This window comes from Nanorana parkeri, unplaced genomic scaffold (genome assembly GCF_000935625.1).
Source record: "Nanorana parkeri isolate BGI_ZX_2015 unplaced genomic scaffold, ASM93562v1 scaffold743, whole genome shotgun sequence".
Classification (NCBI taxonomy): Eukaryota; Metazoa; Chordata; class Amphibia; order Anura; family Dicroglossidae; genus Nanorana; species Nanorana parkeri.
Window position 1 is genome coordinate 382,913 of NW_017307011.1, and position 19,624 is coordinate 402,536.

A 19,624-nucleotide genomic window follows, 5' to 3' on the forward strand; every position below is an offset into this window, starting at 1 on the left:
ATATATATATATAGTATATCTTTTTTTTAAAAGATCTAAATATATGTGATCATCTTAGTAATACTAATTTTACCATGGTTAAAGGGTTAGTTCCCCCACAATTGAGCTTTCAATGTTACTTACTTTCTGGCAAGTTATACCATCTGATAATTTCATATACCTCTTAGGTCAGTTTTACACCTATGCATTGTGGTAATGCGTGGTTATGTACCGTTTTGCACAGTAATGCACTAAAGTCACCGCTATGCACGGTATAGCACTATGGTGAAGGTGGGATTTTCAGTCAGTTGGAGCATGTTCGCATGATGTTCATAATGCATGAACATAGCGCATGTTACCGCAGTAGCATTAAAGCACCACAGTGGACCAGTAAGGTCTGAATGAGCCCTTGGAACTAATTGGGGAGATAGCTGAGTTCCTTGGTCTGCACACTTGCTGTGGCCATTATGAGACTTTGGATTTGTAATGTATTTTATATTATGCAGACTAGTAAAGGAGGTTCAGGAACACACAATGGTTGTCAGGAAAACCCAAAACTCCCCTGTGGACAGGAATTCAGTCTAGAATTGTATTCAGGGCATATACATATAAAATAAGGGTCTGACTCAGCCCTGCAAGCTCCAACTTCATATAAATAAATATCACTTTTGGGTAGACTGACCTTGTAATATTTTTACAGATATATGAAAATAGGGGAAGCCGCATTTGCTCATTACATAAGCAGAACATACATAATGTGCAGCACAGTAACTGCATGTTCTTTTCTCTAGCCTTAAGGTGTATTTCCACTTTCGCAGCCAAATTAGGATAACACCTATTGTACATTTGTTACATTTTCCCATTCACATCGTAAAAGCTAAAAAAAAAAAAAAAAATGTAAATGCTTCTTGCACTTCAAATTGCTTTTATTTGGGTTAGGATTTTTTGGCTTCTTAAGGGTTAAAGTTTCTACTTGCTTATTTTCTTTTTTTTGTGATGTTAGGAGGGGCTGTGGGGGGCCAGGGGCTTCTCTGTTGTATGTAAATTACTTCAATGAGGGAAACACAATCCTCAAATTTCAGTCCTAAGTCTTTCTATAAGAAGAGATCACTGCAAAGGTGCTGAGAAAAACCTGGAATCAGCCATGTTGCCTGCTGCAACAAAATAGCTAGAAGGTAAGAAATCTTTTGTTAAGAATTATTTTTCAGTATGCTGTGTGAATAGATACACATAACAGACATATAGAGGTATTTTCTCAAATTTGATTTCAAAAGTAGAAATACACTTTAAGGTTGTCAGTCAGCCCAAACTGACCAAAACATGCCCAAATACTAACTTAACTTATACTTTATCTCAGTAGTTGTTACACAGAGTATACAGAGTGCTAGATAAGATATAGAACATTTTCCATGTGTATTAGTACTCACTTCTCCACATGCCCTGCGTATATGGAGTGGGCAGTGTTTGTGAATCTCATGCCTTAATTCTCTGACATTAAACTGCTTTAGAACTTCGCTGCTGCTACGTCCTCCAACACGTACAATACCATTCTTCAAGAACTGGTGAATCCCTGAAACAACAGTGGTAGGGTAAGGCTTCAGGAGAATACCTTTTAATACGTCAACAAAACACAACCTGATTTCTTGAGCTATTTGCTAATTGACATGTATCTCCACTCTGATCTATTATAATAGTGCAGCCTTGCCTCTTAGGGCTAGTTCACACCTTCCACGATTGTGGCCGGAATGCACTGGATCGCATTGCGGCCGTTTCAATTTGTTGTGGGGCGGGGGGGGAGGGGGAGGGTGGCAGTGCAGTGAATGGCCCTGCAGCCACGCCCTCCGTCCACAATACGATCGGTTGCATGGGAACTCAAGGCACATCAATACCTGCGGTCCGCTCTGCTCAGAAAAAATGCTGCAAGCACTATTTTTCTGACCGGACCAGAACAGGGGGCATTGATGTGCCACACGTTCCTGTGTGGCCGATCGCATAGCGGACAGAGGGCGTGGCTGCAGTGCCATTCACGCCCCCTCCCGCCCCACAACAAATTGAGCCGGCCGCAATGTGATTCAGTGCGTTCCGGCCACAATCGGGCCGGGAACGCATTGAGGATGATGTGAACTAGCCCTTAGGGAAAGCCGTTTATCCTTTTATTTTATTTGTATTCTCCTTTTTCAGATTAGTACTAGTATCTGTGCCGATCCCGAGTATTTGGGCGAGTACTCATACTTGTCCAAATGCTCAGATGCCTAGCCCGATACTTCCTGTATTAGGAAGCCGGGCAGCGAGTCATTACACGCTGCCCGACTTCCTGATTGGCCGGGAAGCCGGGTCCATGCTACCTCGTCACTTGTGTAATGACTCGCTGCCTGGGAAGCCGGCTCCATGCTCCATCATCACTTGTGTAATGACTCGCTGCCCAGGAAGCCGGCTCCATGCTCCCTCGTCATGAGGTGATGGGGGAGCATGAAGCCGACTTCCCGCCCAATCAGGAAGCCGGGCAGCGCGTCATTATAAAGCGCCCGGCTTCCTGATTGGCCAGAAAGCCGCCTCCATGCTTACTCGTCACATAGTCTTTACATGCCACCTGGCTTCCCGGGTAATCAGGAAGCCAGGTGGCGAGTCATTACACGCCGCCTGGCTTCCTTAATGGGACTTCCGATATCGGTATTCGGTATCGGCGAGTTCCGAAATACCGGTATTTGTGCATCCCTAATTAAGATTCTTGCATTTGCCCAGTCCTGACTGGTTCTTGTCAAAGCCAGCTGCTGGAAGGGAAGAACAGTTTGGAAGCATCATATATATATTTATATATTTAATTACAGAACACTTTAAACAAATGAAATGTCTAATGGATGTATACATTTATATACACCATAATGAGCAGTATACATACCTTCCAGAAACTGATCTAATGCGTGATTAGTGTAGCAGACCACAAGAATTGGAGAGAGGTGTCCATTTAATTGCCATACATCAAGGTTAGTGAGCAGAGCTTGCGCAATCTTCAGTCCAACGTATGTCTTGCCTGAAACGAGGGGGAAACAGAAGATCACTTTTGCTGGAGTAGTCTAAGGTCCCATCTATTACTCATGGTATGTAGCAAACAAATGAATTAAAGTACAGATCCACCTTTATGCATATTTTGGATACATTACAGTGTTTAGTACAACATGGCTGTAAAGTTTGCTAAAGTACCTGTTGCGCCTATTGACATGTGTTTAAAAGAACCCTGAAGTAAAATAAATATTGTTGGCCTTTTTTCTACGAATGCTAGTTGCCTGGCTGTCTCTGGCTTAAAGGAGGTGAGATTTTCACTCACCTCATAGTTCGAGCCGACGTGTGACAATTAAACTGTCACATGTCAGCTCAATAGATCGGGAAGTGAGCGAACACATACCGTCGCTTGCTCACTTCTTGATCATCTCCCTGCAGAGAGCCGTGACTGTCACTCACGGCTCCCTGCAGGGATTCTCCCATCCCCGCTCCGATCCTCCAGCGCTGACTGGCGGAACGGACAGGGGAGGGGCGAGTACAGCTGGCTCTGCCTCTAGATAGGCAGAGCCAGCTGTCACTCATGCAGCTGGGTGGATCTCGACAGTAATGTCGGGATCCATCCTGGCTGCAGCGGTCTCAGTATACCGCAAGCTGTAGCTCATGATATACTGAAACTAGCGTCACGAGGGGACGCTAGTTTATGTCCTCCCGTGACCCTTAGGAGAACTATGGGAAAAGCACTTACCCCATAGTTCTGCTTTAAAGAGGAACTGAACTGTGGAGTCTGTGCCCAAAAAAGACAAGCAGATCACAAAGGACACTAATATTGTCTACCAACTATGAGGCTACCGGAGTGTCTAGGCACATTCACATACCAGAAAGTGCTCTGCTATTTTTCAGGAGGTATTCCAGACAAAATGTAAATCTTCCACCAAATCTTTACTTTTTGAGTTCCTGTCCACTTTAATATTTGGAGTTACCGAGGTGGAAGGAGCATGCATGATAGAAAATGAAGGAAGTCGGAGCTTCTGCTTCTATGTTCTGGGTCAGTGCCTCAAAAACTATTGAAGCAGCATTACCAGGGCCAGATTTCCCACAAGGCCACTGAGGCCGGTCCTTGGGGCGGCAGGGAGCAGAGGGGCAGCATGGGTGTATTATCTCCTGAAGCCTGGGACATGCAGTTCTGGGCACCGAGTGAGTAGTTGTTTTCTACATTTATGTTTCTTGGGGTACATCACAGGACACAGGAAGCTTATTCTTGAATGGAGGAATTATGCAGCTGCCTTCAGGTGATTGGACACTGGCAGATCAAAGCTGTTATTGCAGCCCTGTAAAGGGGCGTCCCGAGGCTTGGTGACACCCGGAGCGGTGTCCGGGTGTCACCCCGCCGAGACGTCATCGCGCGGCAGTATTCTGATACCTGCCGGCGGCCATCTTGGTGATGGACGCCGGCAGAGAGAGGAGAAGACAGTCACCCGGTGGGATAAGGTATGCCGCCGGGTCCCCTCCTCTCTCCTGATACTGTCGGGCGTTCGGTCCGACAGTATAATAAATTGCATTTTATTGGACGTAACGCACTATGTCCTTGTCCTTTTTCTCTTTCCACCGAGATTTATACTGGTACCTGTGATCTGAGGAGACCTTATCGCCTTTTTCTGTGCATGGGCTTCCCTCCCCCATTAAGAAGGGAAAAAGTGCATTTGACCTAGCTCTGTGGGTCTACCTCCCCAGGTGAGCATTCACTTGTTATCATCACTCACTCGGTGGAGGTGAAGGTCTGCCTGCATTGTGTGATTATCCTTACCTGAGAGTTATATGCACATTGGCTGCGAATCATCTGAGGAATTTGTTGCACAATCACCATTGTTTGCGTTTGTTTTTTCCTTGGGACTTTTTTTGCCTATATTGCTTTTTTGTATGTGTGTAGATATTTCTTATGCCTCATTTGTTTGAAGGCTCATATATGTGACTCATTTATATATGTTTCAATTTATTAGATATGTATGATTATTAGCTCGGCACAATATTGTTTTTTCACATTTTACAGATATTTAGTTATATCCTTAGTGCTTGGTAGCTCATATTTCCACATTACACTTACTGGCGCTGATCACCTTTATTGTTTAACTATAATAACCAGTTTTTACAGTTACCTACTCTGTGAAAACAACAAGAGAATAGTTTTAGCTTGGGTCTTAGTTTAAGAATTTCCGGCTTTGTAGTTAGTGAATGCTAGTTAGTTGCAAGTTGCTAGTTATGTATTAGGCTATAAGGTCTGATTACCTGGTAGCTTAAAAAAACAGTGAAACTAAAAAAATATAAAACTCAAATTGTATTTACAACAACGTAGATTTTTCATACTGTAAGTCCTTTAAGTTTCAGAAGCTTACCTGTGCCTGGAGGCCCCTGAATAATGGCGATCTCCTTGGTCAGTGCCAGCTTTACAGCCTCTATTTGAGACTCATCAAAGCCTAAGGACTCTTTGGAAGGCCATTCCAAGGGGTTCAGAATATTGAGTTTGTTCCTTGCAGCTGGGATGTCTCTTTTCTCTTTGCTCATCATACAGCTAAGATCATACTGGATACCGGCATTGAGATACCGTGGTGGTCCCAGCTCACTTTCACATGATACAATGTATTTCTGAAAAGGCACATCCTGTGCATTCATCTCTTTCAAGCCCTCCAACACATGACGGTAGGCCTCAAAGTATGCAGTAGTCTCCACCATCATGAAAGAATCAGCTGGGTTTGTCCTTGCCAGAAGCTCTCTACTCTGTTCACAGAACTGCAAGTGCACCTCACCTTGTTCCAGCTCTTTGGCATCACGATTAGAAACTGTGGCAAATAAGAAGGATGCAAAATTGTCCTGGGACAGGCAAACTAGTGATCCATACAACAGTCTTTTGGAGTTCTGCCAGCGTATCCACTTTAACGGTGTGACATCAAACTTGACTATGTACACAATTCCTGAGGGTGTGCACATAGGAGTAATTAGGCGCGTGTCGAAGTAAACACGAATGTCATCAAACTTAATTTTACGGATGCCTCTAACATCATGGTGAAGGATGTCTTGGATCCCTTTCCTTAATGGCCGTACAAAGTCTTCCCTCAAGAGTCGAAAGTGTGTGTCCAAGTAAAGGTCAGTGCTTTCAAACTTGTTATACACATTATTTGGTCTAAGAAATGGATTTTCACCCCGATGAACTTCATCAAAAGTAGGGTACACACTCAATGTTCTAAAATCTTCAACAGGAACGTCTGCTCCAATGACCATGGGTGAGTCCACTCGTAGTGTTCCTTCTCTTCTCCTGTCCTGTAGATGCTGAATAAAATTTGATACCCTTTCTAGATTCTGCTCTATATGTTCCCCCACTTCTATTCCAAAAGCACGTAAACTGTTAATAGAGTTAGGAATGAGAGCCACCAACATTGAAGTCTCTCGTATGCTACTGGCAGGAAACATGCTTATAATTTCTTGCAGAAGAGTTATTATACTATCAATGTTATCGGGATAACGCTGCCTCCTCTCAGAGACAGGTTCTGTCATCATTCCTACTATATAGTGCGGGAGGCAAATACGAATATATTCAGATGATTTGACCTGTCCAAGGAGATGCTGAATACTCTGCCTCTCTAATCTAGAGGTGCAGGCCCTGCATACAGCCTTACACAGCAACTCCACCAAATCTGGCCTCATTTCAGTGGCTGACAGCAAATCCTTTAGACCAGGATGTGCAGCTAGAGTGATCGCTACTTCTGAGGTTTCCTTTCTCAAAAGTTCTTCAAGAGCTTTGTAACCCAGACGTATGACTCGATGCTCCTTTCCACTCTCTCTGTCCCGGCGTGGCCTTTCTGGTTGTGGTCTATGATTTTCCCTTCCTTCCTGGTTGTGGTTTTCTCTACCCCAGTTATTACCCTGCTGGTCTCCGGCTCTTTGTTCATTTCGTAATCCTGGTCCATGCCCTTGACGTCCACCACCACGCTGTTCATTATGTCTACCAACACCATGTTCACGCTGTTCACCACCTCTATGCTCATTTTGTCCTCTCGCACCATGTTCATTTCGGCCTCCACCACGTTGTTCATTTCGGCCTCCACCACGTTGTTCATTTCGCCTTCCACCCCTGTGCTCATGTGGTCCACCATCCCTTTGTTCACGCTGTCTTTCAGGCTGACGTTCTTTAAATCCCTCAAATCTTGGCTCGTGGTGCCCTCCAACTTGCTGTGCATTTCTTTCTCTAGGTCTATGCTCTTGCCGTTCATTTGCTCCGCCAAATTCATTTCTATTTAGCTGTTGATTTTGCCTTGGGCCATTGTGGAGACCCCTTCCTAGCCTTGGTCCTGCCCTGTCTGGAAAAAAATATATATATAGTGAAAGAGTTTTTCCCATTAAGGATGTTTGATAGCTGATTTTTAAAACCTGGACTGAAATGTATGGCCATTTTTTTTTTTTTAGGACCAGCACTAGGAGCCAATGAGGCTTGGCTGTATTGTAGAGGTGCTAACGGAACCATACTAGCAGAAGCAGATTCTTCATTAGTGTGATGTAACACCTGTATTGTGTTCTATACTGGGGGAGGGAGGTGTTCTAGATCAAGCTATGCTTCCCCTACACTGAAGGTTAAGGATTTGTCTATGCTATCTGGCAAGTCTGTATCAAAAGACTGGCTGAACAGGAAAACAAATCCTTTTGCAGGTAAAAATTATTTTAGCTGTATATTAAGCTGCTTGTCTGCTTAAAAGTGTATATAAAGCTAAAACTTTTCCTCTATGAGGGATTGAGAAGTGAATGGTAAAACCCCTGCCAGCGTTTTTGCCATCTGCATCTCATTTTGGAGATTTCTATTAATTTCCTGTCCTGTTGAAACAACAGGACGTGAGAAAAAAACCCTCCAAGGTGAGGGAGATTTCACCTTAGACCGTGCCACCGGACAAGTGTTTCTTGTTTCTCCTCTATTCCTGTTCTGATGACCATTGATAATTGTGTATTTTCCATTAGTGATAGTGATCACCAATACAAACATAGAGAGTATATTTCCCTAGTGGGGAGGGGGCAGCGGTGCATTGAAGTCAATGGCACCGCAGCCGTGCCCCCCACCCACAGTGCGATCGCCCGCACCCGGAACGCAGGCACATTAGTGCCTGCGTTCTGGTCCAGTGCGATCTGCACAAATGCGGCAAGAACTATTTTTGCAGATCGCAGTGCGGGCAGGGGCGTGGCTGCGGTGCCATTGCCTTACATGCACCGCCACACCCCCTCCTGCCCCTGAACGAAGGGAACCAGCAGGCCAAACACTCTTGAACGCAGACTTAGTGGTGTGAACCGGCCCTAAGGGCTGCTGTCAGAATATAAGGCAAACAGGGGGATTCCTCGATTGACACACTTGCAGTGTTGTTGGAGGAATCTGCTCTATTTTTTTTGTTAAGCACATGGGTTGAATGAGAAAAATAGAACAGTGCATGGCCAGCCTAAGTTCTTGTTTCTAGACATGCTTCATGTTACACCCATATTTAGGCCATGGTCAGATCACAAGGCGAATTGCGGGGTTCTTTTCCCTTCAAGATGCTGATATTGTTTGAATTTGGCCCAGCTGCATGTAGCTCCACCCGCACAGCCACATCATCCATTCACAGATCCTATCAAACGATCTGTGAAGGGATGACGTGGCTGTGTGGGTGGAGCCACCGCAGCAGAGGGAGAATACAAGTGCAGTGACATCACCAGTTGTCCATTGACACTTCCTCTTGTCCATGTTACTATATCTCTATACCTTGGTATGGACATGGACAGAAGGAACAGTCTGCAGGAGCCATTGCATAGCATCCACATAAATGCTTTACTGGCTCCTATGAAGACATAGTCTAATTCCTTAGTGCTAACTACAATGTTGATAGGTCACAGGGCTTAAAGACAAAAGAGTCTTACTTCTTTCATGTTGTCGATTATAATTAGCTTCCTCCCAAGGCCTTCGTTGGGGATCCATTGAAGGTCCTGGAAATATCTAAAAAATAAAGGTTAAGAGACGTTAACTGATGTGCCCAGAAGAAGTCATACAAGGTAGAGACAACAATGTGGCTGATTATTTAAAGCAAGAAAGATGTGGTTATGATTTGGAAATAACAAATTACTATTATCCCAGGAGGCTCAAAAACAGTTTTGTTGCGTCAATAGCACTGACACAATAGTGCCTAACATAAAAAGGCTTGGTACTTTGGAAGCAACGTTCAGGGGTTGGATAGAGTATATAAAATTAAAGCTAAAACCACATATTGAGGGGAAATTATGAAAACTGGAGCAGTCAAAATCTGGAGCAGTTGCCCATGACAACCAATCAGCTTCTATCCTTCATTTTCAAAACTGAAGATAAAAGCCGATTGGTTGCCATGGGCAACTGCTCCAGATTCTGTTTGCTCCAGTTTTGCTAAATGCCCCCCATTAAGATTTGTAAAGAAAAAAAAATGTTTTGTATAATTAAAGGGTTATTAAACCCTCAGCAGTTTTTGCATATATCTACTGCTAGCAAGCAAGTGAAACCCGAACATTCTAGCGGCGCACTTTTCTTTTTTAGAGACTATATCTCCACCTACGTCTTCCGGACACCACTCTGCCCGCATCCAGACTGGTGAGATACCGCACAGCACTCCTGAAAGTCTGCATAGCCCACATAGCCACCTGAGAGCCCACATAGCCCACCTGAGACCCCACACAGCCACTTGAAAGTACACATAGCCCGCACAGCCTCCTGACAGCCCACCTGAGAGCCTCCACAGCTCATCTGAGAGCCCACAGAGTCCATCTGAGAGCCCGCACAGCCCTGGTGAGAGCCCGCACAGGCCACCTGAGACCCTAGGACATCAGGGAGCCACCCTGGAACAACACATATGTCGCTTGATATTTATTTTGTATTGCTGTATAATGTATAGCTGGAACTTGTAGTCCTCTATAGCCGGTCTCCTTACTCCCTCCCTTGGCTGTCTCTTCTTGCTCTTTCTCCTGGCTGCCTCTCCACGCTCTGTCCTCTATATTCTCAAACCACCCACCCACTATACTTAACTTTCGGCGATTGCTTCTTCCCCTTGCCAGTACGGGGGTACTAATCCGTACCCCGTACTGCCGTGTAGCGCATCCCTGTGCTCTGGACTAATCAGAAGTGCTTCTGACCGCGCTGACCAATGAGAAGTTTTTTTTTGCTAAGAACCAATGAGTGCTCGCCATTTCTGAGCAAAATTTAAAATCCAGAGAGCAGGACTGTGATACACGGTAGTGCAGGGTATGGATAGTACAGCCATACCGGTGAAGGGGAAGGAGCATTACCGGAAAGGTAAGAATAGTGGAGGGAAGAGGGGGGCAGATTGGAGTGGGTAATTCCATTTTCTCAAATTCCCCTGGAAAAGTGGACTTGCCCCTTAAAGTGAATCTAGCCTAAAATGTTTCTAAGGTTACATCAGTCTTGAAATGCTGTACTTTGGGGTGCTTGTAGTAGGGTGAGCCAAGATTCTGTGCCTTTGTGGTCTGTTAGGAAAGGGGAGGCACCCGCTGGCTGCTGTGGGGTGTGGTAGCTGTCCTGGTTGGGTTTCAGCACACATTAATTTAGGAATAATGTAATGGAGGTGAGGCCATGGTCATATAATAATTCTATTAGAAATCCCCCGGTTCCAGGATCCCAACTATAATCCAGAAAATCCGGAAAGAACTGAAAAGTCAGCTCTTTCCAGTTAAAAGTAATTGCTTCCTGGAACCCTGTGGCTGAGAGTCCTGGGTGACTTTGGTCCCACATTTTACTGTTTTATTCCCATGCAATGCCACAGTAAACACGTAGGAATGTGTGAGTGAGATGACAATGTAATATTATGATAGTTACAATAATAACTCAGAGCATGTTATACTAAAGAAGTTTATTTTCACAACAGCCAGTGTTTGCCTTAAATCATGAAGAGGGATCGAAAAAACAAACTTGATTCACCTTCTCTCAATTGTACGATTGAAGTGAACACAGCTTCACTGATCCAGATGAGAAATGTACTCCTTTAGTGAACCAATAATACAATTCTGTAGTTCCCGAACATCAATTTTAGGGTCCCTTTAAGAACATCTCCCTTTGCAACCGCAAAAGTTCTGATTAACATAACGTAAACTCTGATATAAACAAGCCCTTACCTGATCTGTCGGGCTCACAAGCCCTTTAAAAAAAAAAAAACCCTATTTCCTTGTTTCACTAACCCGAAACCAAGTCCTAGAGACTGTGGTGATCATAAAATATTACATTTCCGTCTGGCCTAACCACTCCTTGAACATTCCACCTTAACAGCTCGTAATGTCAGTCTATGTATTGTTGCCTTCTAACTGGCAGTGACGTCATCAGCATTGTGTAATCCCGGTGAATCAGCGTCGTCCTCCAAACTGCGTCTGAAATAAGAACTGTCTGTGTTGACAGCTGTGAACCACCCAGATTCTAATTTTCCTTCCCCAACTGTCCCATTCTAGAGCAGGCCCAAATCTAACTGCTGGCGGTTCTACATATTTATTATTACAATGGCTTTGATAAACAAGGCCCTGCATAGCCATACCGATCAGCATCCTGAGCCATAATGATTCTGGCTGCTTAGAAACGTACACAAACATCAGCATAATTTAAAGCAGCAGCAGCACACACATCAATTAGGACTGATGGTCACCTTCCCGCACCTAGCCAACTTATGTATTACCTTGTAATGATATTCCTTTTAGCAGCGATTAGCTGTGTTGCTCCTGTCTTGCTTTGGCCTCTGTTCACAGGCGTTTGCTGTTCCTGTTCTGTCATCTGCTGGTATAAGTAAGCAGGCTGTAAGCCCTCCCATTCCAAGCTTTCAGTTTCTATTCTCACATCTGATCCGGAGAACAGAAAGTACCAGGGTGGGGGAGAGACTGAAACGAGACTGGAGGCTAGAAACAGGAAACAAATGTACAGAAAATGATGGAAAATGGAAAATAAAACAGAAAACAACTGTACTTCATACTCATTTAAATGGACGGGCCCTCTTCTGGAACCAAATCCCTCTGTCCTTTTTTACTCTTCAGATGTCTCTCTTTTTGGTCTAAATTTTAGACCTCTATAAGGGCCTGTCAAAGTTGATGAGCTTTGGCATACCTTCCAGCTTTCTGAGATGAGAGAGAGGGGCACTTTTAGGCTAGGTTCACACCTAGGCAATTGAGCTGGTGAGCTGTTTTCACGCGTTTTTGTTTGCGCAATTTTGCTTTGAAAACCGCACGGTTGTCAGTGCATATAGATATACACTATATTAGCAAAAGTATTGGGACGCCTGGCTTTACACGCACATGAACTTTAATGGCATCCCAGTCTTAAGGTGCCCATACACCTTATGACCATCGCAAGACTTTTGTCTTGCAATGGTCATAAGCTTATTAAAAGCTCATAGATCTGCCCATCTTGGACAGGCAGATCGTACTTGCGATCATCGAAAGCCCGCCCCGCTGAGGGGCGGGCTTCCGATGACCGCAATTCTGAATGGGCAGTGTGTGCGTGCGCACACCGGCCGGTTCCGCAGTTGTCGAACGAGCAGGCTAGAAACCCGCCGAGAATCGTATGATTTCTATCCTGCTGGTTCGACAAAAGACGTGCGTCCGTACAGTAAAAACGGTTGCACGCCTTCCATACAACTTGCGATTATCGTACGATCGCAGGTCTTGGTATGCTGATGTCTTAAGAGTTCCCTTCACTGGAACTAAGGGGCCAAGCCCAACCCCTGAAAAACAACCCCACACCATAATCCCCCCTCCACCAAATTTTACACTTGGCATAATGCAGTCAGGCAAGTATCGTTCTTCTGGCAACTGCCAAACCCAGACGTTCATCAGATTGCCAGATAGAGAAGCGTGATTCGTCACTCCAGAGAACACGTCTCCACTTCTCTAGCGTCCAATGGCGGCGTGCTTTACACCGCTGCATCCAAAGCTTTGCATTGCACTTGGTGATGTAAGGCTTGGATGCAGCTGCTCGACCATGGAAACCCATTCCCTGAAGCTCTCTATGCAGTGTTGTTGTGCCAATCTGAAAGCCACACGAAGTTTGGAGGTCTGTAGCTATTGACTCTGCAGACAGTTGGCGACTTCTGCGCACTGTGCACTTCAACATGCGCTGACCCCGCTCTGTCATTTTACATGGCCTACCACTTCGTGGCTGAGTTGCTGTTGTTCCCACTTGCTTCCACTTTGTTATAATACCACTAACAGGTGACCGCGGAATATTAAGTAGCAAGGAAATTTCATGGAACACCTGAATCCATTGATTTGGAGGGGTGTCCCAATACTTTTAGCAATATAGTGTATATGGGACCCAAAAGCACAACAACCACCCGAAAATAGCTCCTGCACCTTTTTGCCCGACAGGCGATTTCTACCGCACGACAAAATGCAAATATGTCATGGCTAAATCCGCGTGATAGTTCGCCTAGGGGTGAACCTAGCCTCAAACACAATGCATTTAGGCTAGGGATGCAGCAATACTGAGTATTTGGACGAGTACTCGTACTCTGCCAAATACTCCCGATACTTATTCTGATACCAGAACTTCCGGTATCATGAAGCCGGGCAGCGAGTCATTACACGCTGCTGGTTTCCTGATTTGCTGGGAAACCGGCTCCAGGAGCATGGTGCCGGCTTCCTGACCAAACTAAGAAGATTCCAAAGGAGTTTTTATTGGTAAGTGTCACAATCCTCAACTTACCTGTATCAATCCCAGGGGTCCTCGCACTTGCAGCATGTCAGCATGTACTCTTGTCAGTGACCTGTGTCCTATAACATTCCCGTGTAAAAATAGTGAGCACATGTCTCATGGCATCCTTTCCCGTTCCCAAAATGTGACACGGGCACATGCAGCAGTCTGCAGTTGGGAGCCTCCGAAAAAATACTTTGCTGGGCAATGTATATTTAGTTGATCCGGATTAAAAGTGAAACAAATTTGAGAGTTTAACCCCTTCATGACTGAGGCCTTTTTTTTCATTTTTTGCACCCATGTTATATTCCACATTTTAGGCCTGAAAATTACTTAAAACCCCCACACATTATATATTTTCTGAATGCCAAGACCCTATACAATATAATGGTGGTAGTTGCAAATTTTTATGTTGCGCAATATTAGCGCAACTCCTTATTAAACCCCAAAATTTAGTGATAAATTTAATTAAATGCCCCAAAACCCAACAAAATACCAATTTTTTTAATAAAATATTAAAGATAAGGTTACAACGAGTAAAACGATACCCAACATGCCCAGTTTACAAATTGCGTGCGTCCGTGAAACGGCGAAAAACTGCAGTACCCCAAAAAGTCCACAGAAGACGCTTTAAAAGCCCCCACAGGTCATCAATTTAGAGATACCCCAAAATACTGGCCCTATAATTATTGCTCTCACTCCGGCGTGCGCGGCGATACCCAACATGTGTAGCGCGTTCGTCGTTTTCATACGTAGGCGCACCCAATGCGTGTTTACGTGGCGACGCGTGTGCTCGCGGGGGCGGGGGACCTTTAAAAATGTTTTATTATTATTATTAGATTTATTTATTTAGATTTTAATTTTAAAAACAGTTTTGTTTTTTTACTTTACTTTGACTGCTATCACATGGGGGGGGCTTACAAGCCCCTCCATGTGATAGCAGATGGTGGTGACAGGTACTCTTTAAGGTGATGCTGGGGGTCCAAAAGACCCCCACTGTCACCTTTACACTGGAAATAAGCTATTGAAGTGCAGATCGCACATCAATAGCTTATAGCTGGGCTGCAGGAGCCCAGAACTGACAGCCCAGGGACCGGAAGTGATGCAATCTGCATCGCTCCCGGTCCCATAGAACGGGGAGGGGATCGATGAACGGAAGTTCGTCGACCTCCTCCCCAGCTCCCCGCGGACACCAAGGACGACGGTCCCGGGCCCGTAGGAGGGGCAACGGAGGGCAACGTAGGGGGGGCGGCCCCTTCTTCGGGACACAGAAGCGATCTGGCGACAGGTAAGTCGCCAGAATCGCTTCTGTTGTAAAGCCAACAGTTGGCTCTACAAAGTCGCCGGGAGTCTGTTTAAACAGCCCCGATGCTGGTGACGTAAACTGTACGTCGTCAGTCACAAAGGGGTTAATACTGCTTTAAACTCAGAATTGTTTTTTTTCACCATTACTTTTCCTTTATATTGGCTTTTCGAATTAGCCAACAAGATAATTAGGAGATAAGATGAAGGTTTTATTGCAGAATAATAATTGTGGTTGTTAGATAGAACCTTCTCATAGATATCTCTAGAAGGAAAACTGAAAAGGAAAGAGTGACAGAGGGACTTGGTTCCAAATGAGGGAACAATGGAAGTTCTGGCTTTGGGACTGTGTCAGCAGCATCAGTTTGGATGTTGGTGAGATGGTTCTTCGGTCATTCTGAATTTACAGACTGGTGAACTATACCTACAGCTGACCTGATTCTACCCTGCATTTGACATGCTTCAAGCAGTCTTTGCATTACCATAGACTTGTATTGGAATGCAAAACCTGTTTGAAGTGAACAATAGCCCATAGACACAGGTTTAGAATGCACTGTTTATTTACCTAAGTATTATACAACACTAAGCCTTTCTTCTCTCACAAGATTGAGAGGTGAGGTAATATACAAAGTCTCATTCTACACTGATTGGAATTAAAGCAACCCTGTCACTAACTTAAAGTGACACTAAACTCAGGAGTTTAGCTTCCAATTGTGCCCCTGGACTGTCACCCTGACACATGCCTCAATAGAGATATAACATGATAGTATATGCTGTGACTTTAGAACCCTGGGTAAGTGATCCTGTCACCTACTCAACTAAATAAAACATTATAGTAATGTAAGGGACCCACCGGACCGAATCACCATGGTGGACACCCTATCTGATAACCTACTTTCACTTGTATTTGGTTAAAGTGACACTAAACTCAGGAGGAAAATCTTAAAAATACATTCAAGTACATTAAAGTGACATTAAGGCAAAAAAAATTTCCCTCCCCCCAATGTTAATGTTAGCACTTACCTTAAATGATGTCTCTTTTTCCGATCTTCCTCTTCTTTCCTGATGTTTTCAGCCTTCTCTCCAGCGGTGCGGCGGCTCTCCGATCCAGCGCTGACTGCTCTGTCCCTCCGATCCAGCGGTGTCTGCATGCAGGTGCACGCGTCCATAGACTTACCTTGCATCCCTCATCGTGTCCCTGCCAAAAATGAGAACTGCGCATGCGCCCGCCCCAAGATCCTTTGCGGCCGCTTGAGAAATTTCTCATTTTCGGACGGGAGCGCGCACGGAACACAGGGTAAGTTTAAAGTGCTGTTTGAGCGGGTTTTTTTTTTTTTTTACTTTTTGCATATATCTACTGCTCGCTAGGAGTAGATATATGCAAAAAACCGGGAGGGTTTTAATATCCTTTAACTATTAACAAAAATGTATCTTATTTGTGTATCACACTGAAGCATAGAAACATGTAGCAAAATGTTGAAACATTGTATCAGACTTCTCATCGTTCTAGAGACAGCCAGAAGTTTTTTGTGACATCTGAGACTAAAATGCTGCCGAATTAGCATGCCAGGATCAGTATCACTAAGGTTATTATTAGCTGTTCCTAAGCAGCTGTTTGGAGCAGCCTAATAATAACCAAAATTATAAAAGAAAAAAATGTATCAAGCAGTAATAGTGACTGCTTGATATAATTGAAAAAAAAAGTGTAAAGTATAAAAAATGTGTAAACAAAATTAACTAAAAATAAAAAATGTACATATATGTGTGACAGTTAGTGACATTGTAGGCCACCTAACTTAACCGCTATTAGCTTTTAGACAAAAAAATAAAATGTTCGTTTTTGGCCGAGAAGTACAAAAACATTTTTGAAATCCTAGGAATATGAGAAATAATGAACAAATAAATGAATTTATTTTAATGCATTTTTTTAGCTGTGCTATTTTTCTAAAAAATAATAATCAAAACTGGGCAAAAAGTGTTTTCTTTATGTTTCTTTATGTTTGTTCCTCGTTTTTTTATATTTTCTTCATCCTAAGTGAGGTTTTAGGTACACGTATGTGATATAAATACATAGCCCTCTCTGTCCTCTAAAAAACAATATATAATATGTGTGGGTGCACTTAGTAAGAAAGTATATTAGTGACGCAGAAGAATCACACAGCAAAAGTGTAAAAAGTGCGTCAGTCATTAACAAACAGAAACTGAAAAAAATCTCAGTCATGAAGGGGTTAAAGATTTCAGTTTGTTTTTATTTGAATTGCAGATTTTTTTGTCACATTAAAGGTGGAAAAAATTCTGAAGTGATTTATTTTGGTCTGATTTTTTAACATATCAATAACATGGCATTTTTACAGGGGTGTGTAGACTTTTTATATCCACTGTATAGCTAGGTCCCATCATGATGGACTTTAATGTTCTTTAACACTTTTTCAGCAGTCTTATGTTATTGTGTTGAAGTCCTGGTGGACACTCTCCGCCAAATCTCCAGGATGAGTCTCATGTCTGTTCACTTGTGGCGTACCCTTTGGCTCAAATGCAGGTCAACGAAGCTCCCCTACAGGAAGCATGCCCTTTCCAGGCATTTTTAGTGAATTCTTGGATACTTACATTAAGGAAGTCACTAAGGGCAAATGTACCTTATTACGTAACAAGAAGTCAAAGCCGCAAATTTCAAAATTGTCTGCCTCACTCCTTAAGAAAAGTTTTTTCACCCTTTCCATGCCTCAGGTTTCAAGCCCAAGCAGAGCAGAGAGCTCTGTGATCAGGTCTGATCCTCCAAGCCCATAGACTCCGGTAATAGCCTTCCTCCCAATGAAGAGGTGCCACCACATTCCAAAGTTGGGGGACATCTGTTTGCCTTCTCTCTGAACATGGAACATTCCCAACACTTGGGTTTAGAGTCGTGGCCAACGGATAGAAACTGGAGTTTTGCTTCTTTCTCCTCCTTGATTCTTCTTATCACATTTGCCATGGTATCCTTAGAAACTAATGTCCTAGCTCTGCTCCTCTCTCAGGTGGTCATAGTCCCTGTGTAGGAGGCAGAGTAGTTCCAGGGTTTCTATTCCAACCTGTTCACTGTCCCCAAGGCCAAGGGATGGGTTAACCCTGTTCTTGACCTGAAGCTTCTCAGCAGGTTCCTGTGAGTCCAGAATTTCCGTATGGAGTTTACCCACTCTCTTCAATACCTCCGTTCACCCAGATGATCTCCTAGCCTGGGTGGACATCAAGGATGTGTATTTGAACACCCCCATTTGTCCTGCCCACCATCACTACCTGTGTTTTGCTGTAGGTACTCATCATTTCATATTTGTTGTCCTTCTCTTTGGCCAGTCCACGGCACCCTCCTAAAGTGATTATAAGCTTCTAGCAGAAGGAAGTGCAACAGTCATAAGGGTTACTGAGTTGGCTAGCTGCAGGTGGTTCTTTTCCGCTATAAACCTTACAATGGTGGCAGTGGAAGGGTAAACATTGTTTCTATATCAGTGTAGGCGTATTTGTTCTCTGATATAAAATCTTTTAAAAGTTTAACAATCTGCAGATTCTTTTCATCATAGTATCCCATTCAGGACACTGTCTGCAAGGAGTTTACATGTTGTCCCTGTGTTTGCGTGGGTTTCCTCCGGGTGCACCAGTTTCCTCCTACACTCCAAAGACATTCTGGAATGTTAATTGGCTCCTGGCTAAATTGGCCCTGTATGCAAGTGAGATAGGGACTTTAAATTGTAAGCTCCTCAAGGACAGGGACCGATGTGAATGTGCAGTATGTATAGCAATGCGTAAATCGTTGGTGCTATATAAATACTAATATTAATAATTAGGGATGTTCAGATACCAAGTAGAGATACTTCTCCAACTCCAAGACTAGACTAGAGAAAAATTCAGAGGTTAGGAGGCAGCTGCCACTTGTAAGGAGCACACGGAGCTCCTGGGATTTGTGCATCCCCATTTTAATGCTTTTTTTTTTAAATTATAAATACATATTAGGGATGCACCGATACCATTTTTCCAACTACAAGCAGTTCTCCAGTTCTCACGTGCGCAGTCCGTTCAGCTTACGACAGAAAAAATACTGCATGTCACATTTTGTCAGAAACGGTCAGGAAACGCAAACGCGGCAAAAACGCATCAAAAACGCACTGCACTGCAGCTAACATACTAACAGGCCCACTCCAGCAAAAAAAAAAAAAAAACGTGGCAAAAACGCACTGCATCAGTCTGCAGATCCGCACCTGATCAGGACCTGATATCATGTGAACAGGCCCTCAAGGGAAACTCCACTTAAATAAATAAAAAATAAATTAAAAAACATAAAAATAATTGCATTTATAATTGATACACAAGTAACATGTAAATCATGTTATTCAAAATGACCTTTCCATTGAAAACTGCAGCCGCTGGGATTTTCTAAAACTGTGAAAAAATCCACCCAAACCCCAGGAATTCAGGAATCGGTCTGGAAAGGACATGCTGCAGCAAATTGCGATAAAGGTAGTAATCTATAAAAAAAAGTTTGTTAAATCCTTACATTGTACATTGATCACCCAGGGGGATTGATATTTTTCAACCAAAGTACAGTAACTCTTTACGTTTCTAGTCTCTATTTGCTCTTCTTGTTTTAATTTTTTTATAATT

The 19,624-nt window shown here is 43.7% G+C and overlaps 1 protein-coding gene across 1 annotated transcript in view; it reads right to left on the bottom strand.

The window, feature by feature from the left end:
• ZNFX1 (zinc finger NFX1-type containing 1) overlaps nucleotides 1-19,624 on the bottom strand; it is a 54,589-nt gene that overhangs the window by 20,233 nt on the left and 14,732 nt on the right. The window contains exons 9-11 of the mRNA XM_018564293.1: nucleotides 5,370-7,328; nucleotides 2,879-3,010; nucleotides 1,407-1,549 (exon numbers count right to left, since the gene is read on the bottom strand). Coding sequence (XP_018419795.1) covers nucleotides 1,407-1,549; nucleotides 2,879-3,010; nucleotides 5,370-7,328 — 2,234 coding nt within the window. The remainder of the gene's footprint in view (nucleotides 1-1,406; nucleotides 1,550-2,878; nucleotides 3,011-5,369; nucleotides 7,329-19,624) is intronic.